Here is a 19,797-nt window from a genome sequence, read left to right as displayed (position 1 = left end):
AAATGTTCGTGTGTGTCACCTTATTTGTTTTGTATGATGTATTTAAGAGTTTGTGTCAAAGTGCACAGTCTGTCACAGAAACAGACCTCTGTTTCTGAGCGCCTGCCTCCACAGAATCTTCCCAATAATAGTTGTCCACACCGCCTTGACCTCTGCAGAGCTGGCTTGGAGTATAAACGTGTCTTGTGACTTCCTCCGACGGAACCAGATCTCAAAGCGTAGGCCGCTGTCACCGACATTTTCGGTCATGCCTATCTCTGCTGTCTATACAGAAAACAATAAGAATATAAAAGTAAAGCTCTACTCTAAAAGCAGTCCAGACAAAATAAATCCTCCTCAAACAATAAATTCTTACTTTGAAAGACTGTTTGTAGATGTAAATGTCATATCCTCCCTCTATCTTCCTGGTCTTACTGAAGAGGATGAGGTCTTCAAACAAGAAGACTTGGCGGAGGTATTTCCTGCGACCACACCAGACCATGAACTCATCCTGGCAGCGGAGTTGACCCTGTTCTTTCAGATTCACCTGGAGAGGAAACATGGCTGCTTGCACACATCAGCGAGAACAATGCGATTCCTGGTGGGAGTCTGACCTTATTCTACTGTATCGCATTTAACACAATGAACTCCAGCAAAAATAGCTTTGATGACCTAAGTTTGAGTATCTCTGTTTCATATCTGTGCCTGCCTATAACTTACATCACATCCTCGAATGGCGTCCATAGCCAACAGATCGTTCCCATGGCGGAGCTGAAACTTGACCATCTCTTCTGCAGTGCGAAGGTCACTCAGCTCCTGCTCCTGGGACTGGCTGCACTCTTTTATCAGGTCTTTGAGCAACAGTGCATATTTACTCATCCTCTGAATGGGCTTCAGCAAGTAGGATGCCAGGTCCATCTTATCCCCGAGCTCCATCTGCTTATTCTGGAGGAAGAAATCATCATTACACTTTTAGATACTGCCTGGATTAAAAAAAAGAACTGCCATCACTTCATTCGTGGGTTTGTGATATCCTTACAAAAGCAGACATCATGAGGGATTGATGATTACAAACTACATATGCCCTAAATTATGTCCTGTTTTAACACCTAATTATGCTTAATTTACTGGATGCCGGATTAAAAAGAAACACCTAAAATAGAAACTGAGACACATGAATGAATAAGTTCAGTAAGCAGTAGGGTCATTTTCTCGTAAACCTGTCTATAATCAGAGAGGTTGAAAGGTTGTTTTGCAGCCTGTATCCAGTCACTGTGTGAGGAATGTAACCAAAGTAAGAGATTCTACACGCACCTTAAAGAATTCGTTCCCGTGGCTGCTGAGCAAAGCGTCGGACTGCGGCTTATTTTTGCTGTACAGAGCATACATTCCAAACTGATCCTCCTGCACACAACATTAACAAGTTACAACACTACAGCAAAATGTATGCTGACATGTCAGAATGATTCACAAAGCGTGCCGAATGATTCAGAGACTGTAAATTCACCAGGTACTTTCATTTTGTTGCTGAGTACATGAGCACACAAGCAATAATGGACCAGTGTGGGATAATGAAACAATCACTACATGACAAACTAAGCTAGTAACTATACAGCAACACATCTCGATGAAGCAACGAGACCTGAAAGCTGTTTCAAATTAAGTGTAAGGATACTCACATGCCGCAGAAAACAGCTACTGATGGACAGCGGGGATTGGGTGCACGCCTCCAGCTCTTTTAAGAAATACTGGCTGTGGAAGTCCCACAGTTTCTCCACATTCCCAAAAATGATGCTCCGTTTCCCCCGCAGGTCCTGAGGCAAATCGAGGCGCTCCATTTCGGGGAAATAGTGCTCAATGATGTAGCTGAGTGAGCGAACGTACTCCCTCTCTGTGGAAATCATTTCGTCCATGATGTGCTGCACTTTACTGTTGAACAGAAGGACGCATCAGGGTTAAGACTGAGAACAACAGGGATGATAATGTGGACAATTTTGATTGTTTGACAGAGAGTTTCCCAAAAAAAACCAGTTAAAAAACTCCAAATCTGAGGGTTAGATTTGTTCGCCTTCATTTCATAATATAAAAAGTTGAATATTTTGGCTGGTCTGGTTTGTTTTTACCTGTAATATTCGCAGGTACGCTAGTCTATGACTAATCTGACAATAACTGACTGTAACACCATTAAAGTAATACCACAAGACTGTCATTAAAGCCTAGTAATCACCTGAAAACTACACACTACTTTTTAACAGGTCGGTTCCAAGAAAGTATAAGGCAGGTTTAAAGCAGTTAATATGAGAATTTGAAGGCTTTTTAAAAACTTCACATGACTGGCTTAACAGGCCTGAGGCTGGTGTAGTTTATCATGAAAATGTTAGTTTGTGTGGTATTTTTTTCCATCTCTTACAAAAATATCATAAACGTGTTGTTTATAACTACGTACTCATCAGATTCTATCCCAGCGTATTCTTGATATAACTGATTAATTCCTCACCTGCTCTGTTTCTTTCCATCTCCATCGCTGCGCCTGGTATGGATCCTGCAGGGCGTAGACATGCTGCGGCTGCGGCCTAGCGTGGGGCTCATCACATCAGGTCTCTGCAGCTTCTTCTCTGCAGACACGTTATTGGTCACCTCCAAACCCTTAATGTAGACGCCTGTATATCCGTGAATGTGACTGACATCCGAGTGGGTGCTGTCTCTCGGGGATAGCTCATGGCTCATGGTCTTCTTCATGATCTTCTTCATGGGTTGCTTGCGCACCCGGGAGGCTCCAGAGTAGATGGGCTCGGAGCGGCAGGAGACGATCGAGTCGATAGTGCAGTCGCTGTCTGTGTCATCAAACATGGGTGGGCTCTGTCTCAGTTTGCTCTCGCTGTCGGGGGAGAAAGTGAAGTGTGATGAAGAGGAGATTGAACTTGTGGGACTCTTGGAAAAAGGCCTGACAGAGAGATTTTTGTTGTCCTCAAAATTTAATGGCTTAATTGGTCCAGGTAAACGCACACATCCATTAGCTCCACGCTGCTCTGGAGTGATGATCTGAACTTCTGCAGGCTTCAGAGAATCCGTATCGGCAGCTGTGGAGTCCTGAGCTGCTGCCATGGCTCGAGCCAAAGTCTCTTCCAGCTGCTGCTTGGTCTGTTTACATTTGTGCCACACGGCGTTCCACTGCTGCAGCTGCTCAGGAGACTCCAGTGAAAGCACCATGTCATTAAGCGTGCTGAAGTTTTCCATGGAGAATTTGGATGCTTCAGTGCAGTAATCCTGTAGGACCTGCACCACAGAGGGCGAAAATCTTCCCCCTGGGCTGGCCATACTCAGTTGATGGAAGTAATCCTGACAGTGGTCCATCCACTGGTTTGCCTACAGGTGTAAAAAGGTGGTTTAAATATGTTAGATATACACAATATGGCTAAATACAAACCATTCAGTGTTCAATCTTTTAAGAAAGGTCATCAATTAAAATGTGGTATCATTTTGCATGAATTTTACTTACCGAATCATAGAACTCATACAGGTTGGCTAGGATATCTAGCTTCGCCTTCCTTTGCTCAACTCTGCTCAAAATGGAACCCAGATGTTGTTTAAAGTCGAAAAGAACCTCTGGAAGGGCCTCTGGAGACTCTTTGACCAGCTGCAGGCCACGTCTCTGCTGGTTCTGTGAGCAAAAAAGATAAATTTAGCACTGAATCCTTTCTAAAAGTTAAATATAACATAATCAGTTCACGTAAAAGTTGAGGTATCTTTACCACTGATTCCTCCAGAAATTGGCTCAAGCTCTCTCTCATCTCCTTTATTTTGGCTGCAGACAGAGTTAATGATTCCAAAGGCGCAAGCTGCTTCTCTCCCGCGACACTGAACCAAAGTTTGATCTGAAAAAGAGAAAGGAATTGTCAATTACTAAAAAAAAGAAAAGAAAAGCTCTGCAGAGCAGGTGGGAATATGGTATTTAATGTAAAAGTCACCTGCTGAGTTTGCTCCTCAAACCTGTGCGCCTCCAGCAAGCTGTCTAACTGTTTCTGTGACTTGTTTGAAAGGATCACAAGCTTATGAACTTCTTCATCTACTTGATTGTAGAGTGCGTTTAACATGTCGACAGTGTCCCTGAAAAAAAATGAAAAACAATATTCAGACAGGTTACAGGAAGTTTATTTTAATCATCATGGGTACTACTCATTATGACCATTGGGCACCATTGCGTCCTATCATGATCTACCTGTAGTTTTCATTGTCGCAGGCTTCTTCCTTCCTGATACGGGCAAGTACAGTTCCACCTTCCAGACGGAGTCGGTTTAGACAGGTGTCATCTAGTACACACTTCATGAGATGCTTCTGCTTTTCTAACACCTCAGACACCTCCTGACATAAACACGGACACGGGTAAATGGATGGTCACATTTACACAGTAGATTTTTTTTTTTTTTAATATCCTGGAAACTAAGAATGAAACAAACTGGTAAACATTTTACTACAAAAAAAAAAAAGCCAGCAGACATCTATTGTGTGTGAGTGGAGACACATAAATCAGCAGGCCAAACTGTTTGCAGGGCTTTGCTCTGACCTTAGAGGTCTTTAGGTTGCTGCTGGCGCTCAGTGAGCTAATAGACTCCTGAAGGGAGGTGATGGCCGCACTACAGCTGGCGGCAAAAGGTTCGATTTTCTGTAAGTAAAAGAAGACAAGAGGAAGAATGAAAGCAAGGGAAGTGAGACTGTTAACACCTACAGTGTCAAAACAGCGATATTACCAAATGTGAAACTGATCATGTTTCAACTGGCTTGCTGGTGGTGGAAGTTTGCCTTTGGGGCTTTCTGCCAGAACGCTTTACTTTTTTTCCCCTTTTACATTATTTTCAGTACTCAGCTATAATTTGTTTTAGACAGCAAAATCCTTGGTTACATTAGTCATGTCTTAGTAAGAGTTCAAAGCAAACTTCTCCTATGTTTATCTGGCTTAGAGGTGCATTGCCCTGTAAATCTGGGTGTCTTTTTTCATTATGAAATCAAGCATCTAACCATGAAACTGGAAAAAAGGTATTACATACATGTTTACACTCTACTCCAGTCGCCTTAGTCACACTCACCTGTCTGAACTGGATCCAGTGGTTGTGATCGTAGTGGAAGGTGCCCTCCAGGTCTCGTGTGAGCTGGGTTTGGTCAATGTACTTCAGCAGGGCCTTCAAAGATGACACAGTTTCTGTCTGGAGAAAAAGAAAAACATAAACAAACATCCAGATTTCAGTCACAGCACGTCTCCTGCGCAGCTTAAAAAAATCTCTGTCATCACGGCTTGCAGTAATAAGATCAGATAAGAAACTTTCAAAAATCATCCCTGTAACAAACGGAAATGAATTCTTGCAAGTGTGTAAACAAAATTAGGCCTAGCCTTCACCAACATGAATACTGCACATTTATTCTATTTTTACCTGTACACTGATGTCTCTCTCGGGTTTGCTTGCTACCTCTTTGTCCGACAGGAACAGAACTGAGTAAAGTGCATGTGGTATTAAAGTCTAGAAAAAAAACACATGAGCATGTTTTATTTAAGATACACTTAAAGCACATAGATTATAATACAACATATAGTTCTTATGCTATGAACAGCTAAGTACTGTGCGTTCAAAGTGACTTCGGATGTTTGTGTCAAGGTTTACAGCATTATCACCTTTACATCAGGAAGAAATGTATTATCAGAGTATGATATCTCTCCTGCGAGTCAGCTGCAGCCAGCCTGCTCCCAGCGTGTGGTTAAAAGCAGACAAGCAAGGACAGGCTCCTCTGCGAAAGCCCTGAGGCCAGCCTTTTTCAGAAAAATGTCTTGGAAGTGCACACACTACAAGTTTAAGGTGTGCCTCTTAAAAAGAAAAACTGCACTATGCCAGAGACAGAGAGGCAGAACAAAAGGAAATGTGTAAGGAATGAGGCAGTATTTTATCTCTGACAGAGAGACACATAACATTACAGTGCAGGAGGCAGCAGAGGGCCTGAAAACTCTCCGGGTGTGTTGGAGGGTAATTACATGTTTTCCAGTGTGGGCTCACCTGAAACTCAGACAGCGATGACAACAGAGCTGGAACAGGCTGCTGCCTTCTGCAGTCTATTACAACAGTTATACCTTGATCACGCCTTTCTTCCCTAAAACAGAAGCATTACAGTTATTGTAGCATCTGTCAAACACATGATGGCATGATGTGATACAATATTTTGACACCTGACAAATTTGTACACGAACACAGATTTTTGTGATGATGAAGTGACACTTAAAGTTAAGTTTCAGACTTTCTAAGCAATTTTGGGGGGATGGATGTTGACCTTAAAGCAAACACATTGTGTTGTCTAATAAGAGATCTAATAAGGGATGAAAAAATATGTTCAACTATACTTAATGGAAAGACTTCTTTGTTCTATAGCTCCAAATAAAAGCTGGAATGGAAAGAAAACTGGAAAAGTGTTAAAAACACTAGCTTGGATGAGTTCACCTTAGAAGTTAATGATAGGTGTAGAAGTCATTTTTAACCCAGACAAAATAAACCGGCATACTGCATGCATGACTTACCGCAGAGTTGAGTAGTAGTAGCTAAGTAAGCACGTCAGATCGTGGACGGTGCAGATCTCACTTGCCCACAATGGAGCTCTTGTGCACACCTGCACCACTGCTCTCCCACTACGGTCTCTGGTCCCTGGTAGAGAGAAAGCAGAGATGGGGGTCAGAACTTAGCTCTACTTTCTTCCCACACCAAAAATATAACTGCTCAAGCTTCATAGTGATATGACAAACTAAAAAAAGTTTTGGAAATGCCAGTTCGATAAAAAAACAAGGAGAAATATCACTCACATAATAAGAACACACATTTTTAATGGTTTTGTCTAGGCCTCCCTTAGATAGATAATTTAGTAGATGTTTCAGTTTCTATTGCTGTTGCTTTTTTAGCATCAATAGAAAAGTTTCGGTCCATTACCTTCGCTTTTTGGGGGGGAGGTGTGTTATTTTATTTTTGAATGATTTCAGAATTGAAAAGAAGTGAAATATCTTTCATCATTTTTTTTTATTAATTTTTGAGACATTACATCATAATTTTCACCAAAAAACATAAATAAAGTGCACATTTTTAAGATGCGCAATGTTGGAAATCAGAAATGTGATAAAAATGAGCAAATACGATCAAGGTTAAAACTCATATATGGAAATTGATATTCATTTTTTTCTTAATTAGTTAGAAAGTTCAATAAATACTGCAATTTCAAAAAAAGCTGAATGTTTCGGGAATTATTTCATGGTTCAGGATTTATGAGAAAATGGATGGATGGATAAAATAATTTCAGTACAGGCTGATGGGTCTGAATCAGCTGTCCTTTACCTGGCAGGATCACAGCCGCTGATGTGAGCAGCTCCTGATTGACCTCTGACACCAGTTTGGGGAAGGTTAAATTATAGTCACATGAGGAGCTTTGTACCAAGGCCACTCTGATTGTTGTCCCATTTGCAGCTTTGGGACTGTGCGACTCTTCTCCACTAGCTCTGTGCCGCCTGCTTTCACTGTTCAGGCTGTCGTTACGCTGTCCTGTAAAGACAAATAAAAAAATCTGAGCACTAGTCTGATGTTTATTAAGCAAGCAATCAACAACACAGTGCAATCAATAGAAATTTGAAGCTTCCTTTCACTTCTGTACTCTCTTTCCTAGCGGTGATACCTCATGAAAGTGTGTTTATTAGTGGCCAGCTAAGTGCACTCAATTAGTGAGTTCACCTGAGTCATCACAGAGTCCAGGTGTTTAGTCAGGCTGAGTCACAGGCAGACTCTCATACCTGCACCTCCTCCTATTCACTTCTACATAGCTCAAGGCTCTTTTTACAAGAATTGTGCTCCTGGAATTTTTAATTGATACCACAGTTTACAGACCTGAACCTGAGGCTGCAAACCTGCATTCTAATATCCAATCCAGTATCTCTACATCCTACAGGATACTTCATGGTGTCTTGGCCAACAACTGGGATGAAATGGACAGATGAGCATGCACGGTACATAATTAGAATTAATCAACAAAAAATAGTGGTCCAGAAGCTAAAATCCCTGGAAACACTGATTTTATCATGTGTGATGTGACAATTTGCTGCTTTTCTTTGTTCTACATGATAACTACCGGTAATTGAATTTTTGTGGTTTTTGGACAGTATATATGCCATTTTAGCTTAAAAAAGGTTTTTAAAAAGTACTCCAACTATTAACAGAGCCTAAAACTTTACACAAACTCAGTGTTATGTCTATAATAAATTTGCAGTTATCTATCTGTGATGTGTTGTCTGTATAAGCAGTTTGAGTATTGTCCTGCTCTGTTCTGTGATAATAAACCCTCCCAGCTCAGCCTCTATTGTCTTCAGAGAATTAGTGCATTTCCTGTGCGACTGTGTGACCACGCTTGTGTTTGCTGCAGGTTTCCTAAAATGCTTTGTTTTGAGAGGAAGTGACAAAAGTAGGCTAAAGCTTCCTGTGTATTGTCCTGTGACACAGTCTGCTTTCTATCTTCTGTGTTTGACACTTTAAGTCATCAAAGACTAAACAAGCACTGGTTATTATCACTTAGTGATCACATATAAGAATCAGGATATTTGTTGGCTCATATCACAAGTAATTTAATCAATCATAGAGTCTTTGTTTTTCAGACTTGTATGAGTCAGCGAGTTTTCGGGTTTTTATAGTTAAAAGACAAAGGCTCAATTTATAAAAGTTTGTTTTCCAAAAACATCCCCAGCAGCTGATTTGTTCACAAGTTAAACTTGTGTAAACGAGCAACCCATCTGGGATTGCTGCAGCCCCCATTCCTGATAAGGCTCATCTCACTATAGGATGCCAGTTTTTACAGAATTTACACGACTTTCTATAATGTTGCTGGAAAAACCTGCTTGCCAAAAGCTGAAATTCAATCCCTCTGAAGTAATCTCTGAAAAATCTGATTTATATACTGTATTTTTGCCCAGTGCTGTTTTTTCAACATAATTAAAACCACTTTTTAAAAAAAAACCACAAATACTCACAGCTAATGTCTGGCACTGCCCGATGTTAAGTACTAGAGAATGAACAAAACTGCCTTTTTTAACCTCACATTTCAATTCACGGAAGAAGCTCTAAAAACAACATGATTCCCTAGGTGGTACTCTCACATCAGTGTTTTCCTGAGCTACCCAGAACGCACCAACAGAAAACAAAACAGACTGACAGCAGTAAAGAAAACACAGGATTGGGACTAAAGTGCTCTTTCCAGGGTTGGACTGTACCTGTTCCCTCAACGTGCCAAAAAACACACAGAGTGGGCTGTGAAAGGTTATCTGTCACCAATCGGAATGAAGTAGCTGAGAGTTATGAGCACTCAGACTCCAACTGTAGTCATCTAATGAACTGTTATAACCAGTCCTGCTGCAGGCTGTTATTGCAAAACCACCATCTAGCTATTAAGAGGTTTTCATAACCTCAGGGTGTATTATTTGATTAGTGACATGATGATTTAACCATCGGTAAACCAAACCTGTTAAAACTGAGATGTTTCAGATTCTGTCAGATTTTTGAAAATGCCTGTGCAGTTTTCTAGTACAGAGGCATTTCTCAGAGATTTATCACAGATTAAATCACCATTTGTTATACTAGTAATGGTCTATACTATTTTTGACCAGCATTTGAGTCTCTAAACTTATACTGCTTCTTTCAACTAAGAAAAATTGATAAAAACCAAACAAACCCCAAAACTAAACAAAACTAAACAAACAAACCTGTATTGTCAGTCAATAACTTTTTACTACACGCTGTCTCCCTCACATATCTTTATGTGGAATTCTACCCAGCCCATCCTCCTCGTTAACAAACAAAAAAAAGCAGCTAGCGATGACATATCAACACTGTTTCTTTCCTTCCACCACTTGCTTCCACTTAAACTTAGAATTCATTTTAAAGTTTTATTAATCACAGCGTACTTACCTGCATGCACGTAATTACCATGCACGTACTTGCCTGCATGGCAAGGACTTGCCCATTCAGGTAGGTACATACATGTATGAACTTTTGCTTGCATGTATGTCAGGATTTTTACGCTACACTTGGTGTGGATTTTATCCTGACTGTGAAACACTTTTTAATTGTGTCTTTTAAAAACTACAAATAAATTACTTTTACGATTTTATTAGTGAATATGTACTACAGCACCACCACAAGCCTGGGGTTAACACAATTTAAAGTGTCAGTGTTCACAGTAATGAAGGAAAATATGCAACTACAATACATCCTTAGTGTAGTAATAAATATGCAAAAAGTCCCACTCTCTGGACCTCTTGTGTCATAGAGATTGTTTACAAAATAATCCAGATAATGCTAATGATGTTACAAATGACCTTCTTATAGACTCTGATGGTAGACACATCTGTCTTCTTGTCTTGTTAGAACAGCATTTGATACTGCTGATCACAAGGTTTTCCTACGGAGATTAGAAGACACTAATATTAAAGGAATCATAGACTCCATATTAGATAGACTCCTCTTTGTACAGGTAAACGCACGGGTTTTTCATGTGTGAAATGTATTTATGGAGTTCCACAGAGTTCTGTGCTGGGACCACTACTTTTTACATTATACATGCTTCCCTTAGGCAACATTATTAGAAAACAGTGCATATACTTGCAGCCCAGATGAAACGAGATGATACAAATCAATTAGTTAAAAGACATACCAGCCTGTATGTAATTTTCTTTCTTGTTACATTTGGTCCTAAAAATCTTAGAAGCACGGTGCCCAGCTTACTCTGGATGGCATAACCTCTATTAACACCTTATTTACTATTTTAAAACAAATATGTAGGACTGCCTTCTTTTATCTGCACAACATTTGCAAAATTAGAAACATCCTGTCTCATTCATTACTTCTAGGCTGATAATTATAATTCATTCTTATCAGGTAGTTCTAAAAGTTCCCTAAAAGCATTCAGTTTATCTGGAACATTGCAGTAAGAGTACTAAAAAGATGAGAAAGAGAGCATATTTCTCCAATATTAGCCTATTTTCATCGACTCCCTGTATTTAAAATCCTTCTCCTGATATATGAGGTCTTGAATGATCAGGCAGCACCATATCTTAAAGACTGCACTCTTACTTCACTCTCAGACTTGTACTTCTTAAGAGTTTCTAAAAGTAGAATTGGAGGCAGACCCTTCAGTGCCGAGTTTAAATTTGTGAGACAGACACCCCCTCTCTACATTATCAATACTTTCCTTTTTGATAAAGCTTATAGTTAGGGCTGGATCAGGTGACCCTGAACCATCTCTTTGTTATTCTACTATAGACTCAAACTGTTGAAGCACTCTGTGTGAGGCGCTTTTCTTAGTATGTTTTGTCCTGTCTCCTTATGTTCTTCTTTTTCTTTTCTCTTTCCTCTCATCCCCCAACTGGTTGCAGCAGATGGCTGCCCCTCCCCGAGCTTAGTTCTGCTGGAACTTTTTTTATTTTTTGTTAAAAAGGAGTTTTTTCTTCTTACTGTTACAAAGTCCTGTGCTGATAGTGGGGGTGGACGTAGCTTGTTTGTTGGGTTTTCTCAAGGATACTGTATGGTCACCTTACAGTATAAATTGAGTTTAATTAATGCTCCTGATATTTATGTATGTTTATCAGGTGTAAATAGGTATTTTAGCCATTTGGTTCGTTCATTCCTGTTTCTTGAGAAATTTCTTAAGTACCCGCTAAATGAATTGCAGCAATTTTGCCATAATAGGATTTTCAGGACATGAGCCACCAACTGGCTCCTGTGTCTTTACATTTGGCTAGGATCAATTAATTGCTAGGTTTGCTGTGTTCATGACATTACTGATCATAATCGTGATTATATATAATGACTACATTTCAAATACTGCACTTGAAATTTACTTGAAAAGCATAAAAAAACATTTATAAGCAAATGTTCTTTATGTATTGGTGCAAAAAATGACCAACATTTATGACTTTAAGTGTAATTTTTGTGCACCGAGGTTTAACATCAGGACTTACCCGACTCATCCTTGCTGTTTCTCCTCTCAATTCCAGGAATTATGGCCTCCACATCCAGCTTTCCGAAACGAAAAGCATAGTTTAGTTTTTTGGGTGAAATTCCGGCTGATCCTCCAGAAGAAGATCGTTCCCGGTGGCCTTTAACCTGGCCTGCTTTGTTAGTCCTCTCCAGTGACTTGGAGCGCCTTTCTGCTCGTCTCTCAGCACTCCGCAAACCTCTCTGTAAGTAAAGTAAAGGTGTGCTGGGTCTGGAGTCATCACTGCTGAGCCATCCCCGGCTACCTAACCTCCGCGATGAATGTTCTCTGGAGGAGGTCTGTGTGTCGGGACTGTTACCCGGTGTCACAGTTCTCTCTCTTAGGGTAGCACTATGCTCTGAGCTCTCCTCCAAGATGGATTCAGAGCTCGACCCAAGGGTCATGGGATTCTGTAGTGCTTCCATGTAAGATTTTCTGAAAAGTCTCCTGGTCTCAAAAGTTGCAGAGTCTCTGTGGAGACGGCGCCGAGGGCCTGGGTTACTGAGGTCTGTGCTGAAAGAGAGCATCTTGGACCCCAGTCCTCCCTCTCTTGCACTGCTGCCCTCACCGCCCTTTCCTGTACCACACTCCTCAGTGAGACTTTTTATTTTAATCTTGGGTATAGCATTGTCAGCTGTGCTGGTGCTATGGCTCTCACTGCTAGAGTCCATGCGGTTTCTGTTCGGGGAGTTGGGCTCAGAGAAAATGGAGTCAGCTCCCTGAGAGTGCAGGGACTCTCTGGAGCTGCGATGGCTGTCCAGAGTCCCCGTAGATCCGCTGGTGCTGCAAGTGCTGAGATGGGCACGGAAACCACCTCGGCTGCAGTGCGCTTGCATTATAGCGTCTGCTGTGTTGCTGACAAAGAGTGGGTTGACCACGTTCTTCCACGGTGTCCTGAACACAGCCGTACCAGTGGTAAGCAGACAGTTCTGTAGCGGATGCAGGTTTCGGTCACGTGTTACATTCTGTAAGAACTCAGCTGTGAAGATGCTGCCGTACATGCTCTCTGAAATAGGGATTTCTGCAATGGCCTGCCCACTGATCGACAAACATTTTATCACTAGCTTGGCAGCCTTGCGTCCTAAAGGAACAATTTGTAGGTAGAAATCTCCTTGCTTTAATCTGACTTTATGCAGAGGTGCAAGCTGCAGGACAACTTTCTCATGGATGCAAAGAGGCCATCCCTCATGATAAAAGAGCAAGCCTCTGAACTTTACCTGTGAAGAGAAAGAGAAGTCAGTCAGTACTCCCGTAAAACATTGTTATCATATATGTGAGTCATGCCTCAGCTGTGGTACGACTTGGATCATTTCAACTGACATCTGCAAAGCAGTATTTAAACACATGTTTAGCTGTAATGGAGAGGCAAGGTGTTTTCATGGGGTGCACTGAGTGAATCACTGTCAGCTAAAGACGAAAACCTGTCTGATCAGGCCCGTTTTCACAGCAACCACAACACAAATCCGTGTTGTGACAGCATGAAACCCTAAGAGCAAAAACACGGTGCTCAAGGGTTGGCTTTTTTCATCTCTTATGAATGTCATGGCAAAGGCTGAGGATGTGATCTTCCTCCGAAGCCTCTCATATTGCCTACATTACAAAGACTCTCATGCACAGCAAGCTGTTCTCAGGGGCTAGGCTTAGATGAAACTATTGCTCTGTGGCTATCGTCACAGTGTAATCACCAGAGAGATGAATGCAGAGGAATAAAGTTTCAGTGCTTTGGTGGTAGGGCCCTAACCCACAGCAATCAAAGCTTTTGAGAGAGAATATTGAATTTCATGCTGGACCCTAGAGTCCATGGCTCCCTCTCAAGCACTCCACAGTTTCCCTGTGTTTCGCTATTCAGAGAATGATGGCTGCTTTTCAGCTTGTTGCCTGTTTCCGGAACAATAATCAACTCTGTTTCAGTCTCACTTTTCCCACTCAGGAAAAATATTCACACTCAGCAGAACTGTTCACAGTTTAACTTCTAGTTGTTTATCTCTTTCCAGACAGTGAGATAGTTTTGGTTTCTTTTCTTAAATCCCCATGTCCTCTCTCTATATTTCTATCCATCTTCTCTTCCAAACACAGACATTCTTGGTTTCCTCAATTTAACCTCAGATACCATTACTATCAAGCACTCACACAGGTTTCTTTCTGTATGATCTGTAGGATCCTCTTGGCAGGAAGCAAGAAGTCGATGAGGCAGCGGAGTCCGTCTCCACGATATTGCCTCTCCACCACGCTGAACAGCTGCCAGAGGACGGTGACAGCAGTGGCACTGAAGGGACGGTACAGGGCAGACAAAGTGCTCTGGATACAGTTGTCCAAAGACTCAGCGTCCTGAGAAAAACAAGAGATGGGTACATTAACATATAAGCAGATGTGAGTCTAAATAAGTGGCTTCCAGTCTTTTTGACATGGAGATTTTGAGATTTATTTTTTTAATGAATTGCCAATTTTTCCTTTTCCAGTTGTAAAAGCAAGAATTGAATAAAAGCAACAGTCTGACAATTTTGTGCCTCAGTGCTGTGTAAAGGAGTTTTCAGATTTTTGAAGTTTCCTGGATTTTACAAGAAAAGGAGAAGAGACAAACATTTCATAGTAAGATGTTTCTTGGAGTCACAGGTTAGCAACTCCTAGTCCAGACAGCTTGTAACGAATTCCTTGAAATGCATGCAACGAAAATCAAATAAAAGCTATCTGTGCACAGTATACAAATATATAACTAGATAAACATATGCATGCAGGCTCCCATTTAGCCAGACTGTCAGGAAGTTTGAACATGACAGGGAATATCAGGCATCCCGGCAGAGGGGAAACACCTGGTTACTATGACGTCACCTTCAGCTAACACAAACAGGCAAACTGGAAAGTCCAAACTGGACTCCAGTTGCGATCAGGACGGTGGAACATGACCTTCCAACAGCATCCGTGTTGCCACATAGTATGATTTGACCCCTACATGACCCGGGCCACCGCCATTGGTCCCCCAAACTGCATGTCCAACACAGTTTGTCTGATGATGAGGACAGGATATTTGGGATTACAACAGATCTGAATGAGGATGACCTGTAGTAGTAGCCGGAGTCATGGTTCAAGCTATGACCTTCCTCTGTTCTGTCGGTGCCAAGGCCAAACATCACTCCACTATGTGTCCTTCCTGAATGGAACATAGCCGTGGAATAGAGACATCTGTCTCTCATGATAAGCGCACAGATAAATAGCAATGTCAGGAAATGTCTCACATATAACAACTTTGGGTGACACTTTATAATACAGCCCACGACTAAGGGTATAATAGTCCTGTATGAACTTATTTGAAATGTTTACCAACAAATATTTAAAGGTAGGTACACATTTATATATAAAATTTATGTTTTTTTAACAATATAAATATTATAAGTATCGTTCTCCCTTTTAAACTTAAAAGAAACAAATTATAGACCTGTGTATATACAGTAAAGTAAATTTATTTACTTAAGTTTACTTTACTGTATTTCTCCTTTTACAATCACTGTTCAAATATAACTTTCAAAATGAGTAAATTAAAACAAAAATGCATTTATATGATGGAACAAAGACTCGAATAAATAAACAGAAATATATAATTAGAATTAATTCAATCAAAATTGAACACCAAAGAATTGACCCTATAAAGTGGGGAAATTGAATCGTATAAAATCCATCATGCACATTGACATAATAAATATTAAATGATGATATTAAAAAAAGATGTTAAAAAAAAAGGAAATTACTCTTAAAATTACTCATGAATGATGTAAAATTACTTATACATTAATTTAAATTTACTAACACAATTTCTAATGACACAATTTAGTTATAGTATAATTCTTTTTTCCTGCAAAGACCTGCCTTTTCACGCCTTTATTCTAAAGTACCTAGCTGTAAGTATATAACTACACTGTAATTACAAGTAAAATACATTGAAATTCCAGTTAGTTACAGGCGAATTACACCCTCAGTAGGGGGCTGTATAATAAAGTGTTACCACTTTGCAAGATGTTGACCAACACAGGGCTTTAATATGCAGCTCCTCGATGCATTTTGCTACTTTCAGTTGAATCTCTATGCGACATTTGCATGTAAATAGAAGCTGCCAACAAATCAAGAGATCGCCTTTACTCTATTGAGTTTTGGTGGTCAGACAGCCCATGTTTCACCCTTTGTAGGATCTGTCTTGTTGATCTAAGCAGTGCAGCACCATCAATTAGAGGAGAGTGAGTACAGTTGAGCGCATTCGTACACATGCCACGACTCTACTACAAGGCGCTCATTGTGCACTCCGCCTCTCTAAGTGGTATGTGCAGTACAGTGTCGGTGGCCTGAAACAAAACACCCACTTCCATTAGCAGTCAGCTTGCTTTAGCGAGACAAAAACTTTTCTGGGCATTAGTCACTGTTGCGCTCAGGAGGAGAGGAGTAACATGGAGTTTTATTGGAGGAGAGCTAACAATGGGAGGAAAGCCTCAGCCGCATAGTTCGGACACACCAGCAAGTTTCAATTCAGGTTCCTAAGGCAGAAAAACAAGGGTAGTGACAGACGCAGTGTTTTGAAGAACAATTAGCCAACATTACAATTCAAAGGCTAGACATCGTGTTGCGCAGGAGCGGCTGTCTATGTAATCCAGTGCTACAGTATGGATACAAAAAACCCGCACTAAAAATAACAACAGATGGGTAATCCATTGTTTACACTCAGAGTAGTGACGCATGTAAATAAAATCCTACCTATGGTAAGAGACACAGAACTTCCCACTGGCATGAAAAAAATGGAAGCTTTTCATTAAGTGTCACCTGTCTAGCACGAGATATATTTGCACGTCTCAGCAGAGTGACCAAGTTTAACCACCAGCGCTGAGCCTCCCATCCGCTCTGAGCCACACAGGAATGCAGTGTATATAGCTGTGTATGTCTAGCTTCAGAGCTTCAGGCAGGACAAGAGCAAATTGGGAAGTCCCAACCTCTCTGATGCCTGATCTTTCTAATGGGCTGCTTGTTTGATGGCAGACTGAGGTGGTAATTAATGGCTTTAAAGCTCAAGGTGGGACACTTTTGTCTGTGCCATCAGTAAACAAGCTGTCAAAAAGGTGATCAGAGCAAATGGGATGGTTAAACATTAAAGGGTTTTGTCTCTTGATGAAAAAAGCAAACCCAGAGGATTGATCCTGGTTATGTTTGACCTTTTCTGTTTTGTTAACCCCCCTCCTTTTTTATAAAGTTAAAGATATACGGATGGTGGTGAAATGCTTGATTAGTTGGTGATTCCTCTATTGCAACGCTTAATGAAATCATGTGTCAAGACTGAAAAGTCGGGCAAATAAGGAAAGAAGTGTATCAAAACCAAAAGAAAAAGTGAGAGACACAGAAGCAAACACGAGGTGGTCACTGACACATTTAGTGGGTCAGGGACACAAAAGACGCTGCCTGCCAGGACTCCAGTGGAGCATGAAGCCACCAGGGGAGTGTAACAGGAGAGCCCTGGAGCCCCCACAGAGGCTGCTCGCTAACCAACCTGCTAACAGCCTCAAAGGCAGCGGGACGACAAAGGCCACAGGTTGCTCAGACCTGCCCCGCTGCCAGGTGCCAGGATGCCAACAAAAGAGTCTAGTGAGACCTCCCCATTAAGCCCGCAGTAAGTTTCAGCTTTTGATCTGTACCAATAGAAATCCTATCTCATGAGAGAACGACAGTAAGAGGAGAGATGCTGGGATGTGTGGTCAGGCAAAAGGTGCACGCTGTACTCTGAATACATTTAAAAGCCACATTTTCTGATTATGTCAAGGAGCCATAACAAAGTCAATGAGGTTACTTGAGATCGCTGTTAGTTTGAAATACGGCCCTTAACGAGGAGCTTAAGACATGTAATTACACATCAAACTGTACACACAAACGCCACACTCTCTGTGTACAAGACACAGCACACGCTTCGAGAAATAAAAGCATAATCATACTAATGCTGTGGTCCGTAAGAAGATTAGCTGTTGCTGCAAATTGTAGCGTTGTTATCTTAGCAGATAACCCGGCGAGACAAAAGGATTGTGTGATGAACACAGATAGGTGTGAGAGGTGAGGCGATAAACTGGACCACCCACATACCCACAGCCAAAAGTACTACTTTTACAGTAAAGAAAGTAGGGGTGTTTCTGTCAGATTACATTCAACGTATTTTTTAATCTGGGTCAGTAAGTCGTATTATTTTGATTTATTTTTAAAAAATTTTTAATAAGACCGACAAAAACTACCACTACTGATGGATTAAAGAGTAATTTTCACATATTCCCACAGTGTTTATGGAAAAGACTCACTTTATACCACCGGAAAGCGACTAATGACTTTGCTTCAGGATGTAAACAGCACCGCAGGCTTGTTGTTCTGCCAGTGTGTATGAAACACTGAATCTCACACATTTAAATATTATGTTCAATTCAATAAAACTCATTAATGAAGACAAAATAGTGAATGGAGGTCCTTCAGCCAATCAGGGCAGTGATAAGTAGTGACAACAGAGACAAAGGAGCCTGACAAAGTCTGTTGATACCTCTGCAGGGTAAATATAGAGTGGGTGCATTCCATTATAAGTGGGAGGTTGATAAAGATATCAGAGAGGATACAAACTTGTGTATCTCAGTGACTCCCAGAAATAATAGTCTGTTTATCATATCTTGCTTTCTCCTTTTCCCCCTACAGATAAAAGTCCACGTTTCTAATTTCTAATCATCATCAACACGCACACGATCTATAACTAGTGAAGAAATAAATCTAAAACGCTCATCTTTTACAACTGCACAACAAAAGTAATGATACAGACAGGCCGTGCAAAAGGAATTCATCACCCTTTAAAGTGAACAGAGCGCTACAAACAAACAAGTCCATGTTATATTCCCTTAAAGGAGAAATGAGCCGCTGGATATATGTGCATATCGAGCAATAACATAATCCCGATCATCGTTCGTGTCGTCCTCCCTTTTCTTCTAACACAATGCATGCATGAAAAGCTTCCTGCTGTGTTTTGACTACACAGCGACAAGTCAAAATATCAGCCATCTCTGAACAGTGACATCAAAAACATCTACCGCCATAATACAGAAACACACACGCAATAAAGTGGCTGAAAAAAAAAGGCAAAACAAAGTTCAAGCATGTGCAAAAACTTCCAGAGAGTCACCGAAATCCTGTAATTAAACACATTTCAAGCTCGTACCTTTATACACAGGTAGTTGTCACAGCTCCGTGATTTTGCTCTGGAGTGCATTTTGCCCAAAGGAAGCATTTAGCCACCAGAGAAACAATTCCAAAATTCAATAAATCACGTGTCTCCAAACTCCAGGTGAAAGACTTTTGTAATCCACACTGTGAGTGTAATAAGTCATTGCTGTGGTATCAGTGGGTCCGGCACCATTTCTCTCCCCTGTCTCTCTCCTTTTCTCTATGCTGTGGTGTCTGTAGCTGGAGTAGACTAAACTTCAGAGCGTGAGAGAGGCAGTGCGCGGGCTTCCCCGTCACTCACCCTCCCTTCCTCCAACATAACCTCCCCCGCCCTGCTGCTTGCTTTTCTAATGAAGCTCCATCCAGCTGGACAAATGCACACTCCTGCAACTTCAAGCTCATCATTCATAAAAAAAAAAAGACGGGGAAAAAAAGAAAAAAGACACGTACACACTACCTGACCCGCACACCCCGACTGCCGTGAGCCCCAGCACTCCACCCAGCAGGCATCAGACGTTGACTAACTCCTCTCTGCCCTCCCTGACCCTCTACACCCCTACCTCCACC

General features: G+C 41.1%; 1 protein-coding gene across 2 annotated transcripts in view; it reads right to left on the bottom strand.

The window, feature by feature from the left end:
- plekhg4b (pleckstrin homology domain containing, family G (with RhoGef domain) member 4B) overlaps positions 1-19,797 on the bottom strand; it is a 27,198-nt gene extending 7,401 nt beyond the window's left edge. For both annotated transcript variants that reach the window (XM_086311986.1, XM_086311985.1), the window contains exons 1-19: positions 19,226-19,797; positions 14,146-14,343; positions 11,999-13,232; positions 7,338-7,541; positions 6,536-6,659; positions 6,021-6,114; positions 5,406-5,492; positions 5,064-5,180; positions 4,544-4,642; positions 4,199-4,341; positions 3,948-4,086; positions 3,732-3,854; positions 3,479-3,640; positions 2,477-3,345; positions 1,659-1,908; positions 1,294-1,383; positions 700-924; positions 356-526; positions 87-264 (exon numbers count right to left, since the gene is read on the bottom strand). In XM_086311986.1, coding sequence (XP_086168112.1) covers positions 87-264; positions 356-526; positions 700-924; positions 1,294-1,383; positions 1,659-1,908; positions 2,477-3,345; positions 3,479-3,640; positions 3,732-3,854; positions 3,948-4,086; positions 4,199-4,341; positions 4,544-4,642; positions 5,064-5,180; positions 5,406-5,492; positions 6,021-6,114; positions 6,536-6,659; positions 7,338-7,541; positions 11,999-13,232; positions 14,146-14,343; positions 19,226-19,294 — 4,576 coding nt within the window. In that variant the 5' untranslated portion in view covers positions 19,295-19,797. The remainder of the gene's footprint in view (positions 1-86; positions 265-355; positions 527-699; positions 925-1,293; positions 1,384-1,658; positions 1,909-2,476; positions 3,346-3,478; positions 3,641-3,731; positions 3,855-3,947; positions 4,087-4,198; positions 4,342-4,543; positions 4,643-5,063; positions 5,181-5,405; positions 5,493-6,020; positions 6,115-6,535; positions 6,660-7,337; positions 7,542-11,998; positions 13,233-14,145; positions 14,344-19,225) is intronic.

The sequence above is a fragment of the Aulonocara sp. 'chitande type north' Nkhata Bay genome, linkage group LG11 (assembly GCF_057382095.1).
Source record: "Aulonocara sp. 'chitande type north' Nkhata Bay isolate Kocher_YH1m ecotype deep benthic linkage group LG11, A_spYH_male_GT1.1, whole genome shotgun sequence".
Classification (NCBI taxonomy): Eukaryota; Metazoa; Chordata; class Actinopteri; order Cichliformes; family Cichlidae; genus Aulonocara; species Aulonocara sp. 'chitande type north' Nkhata Bay.
The sequence above is the reverse complement of the archived record's forward strand: the minus strand, read 5'-3'. Positions and strand labels throughout refer to the sequence as shown.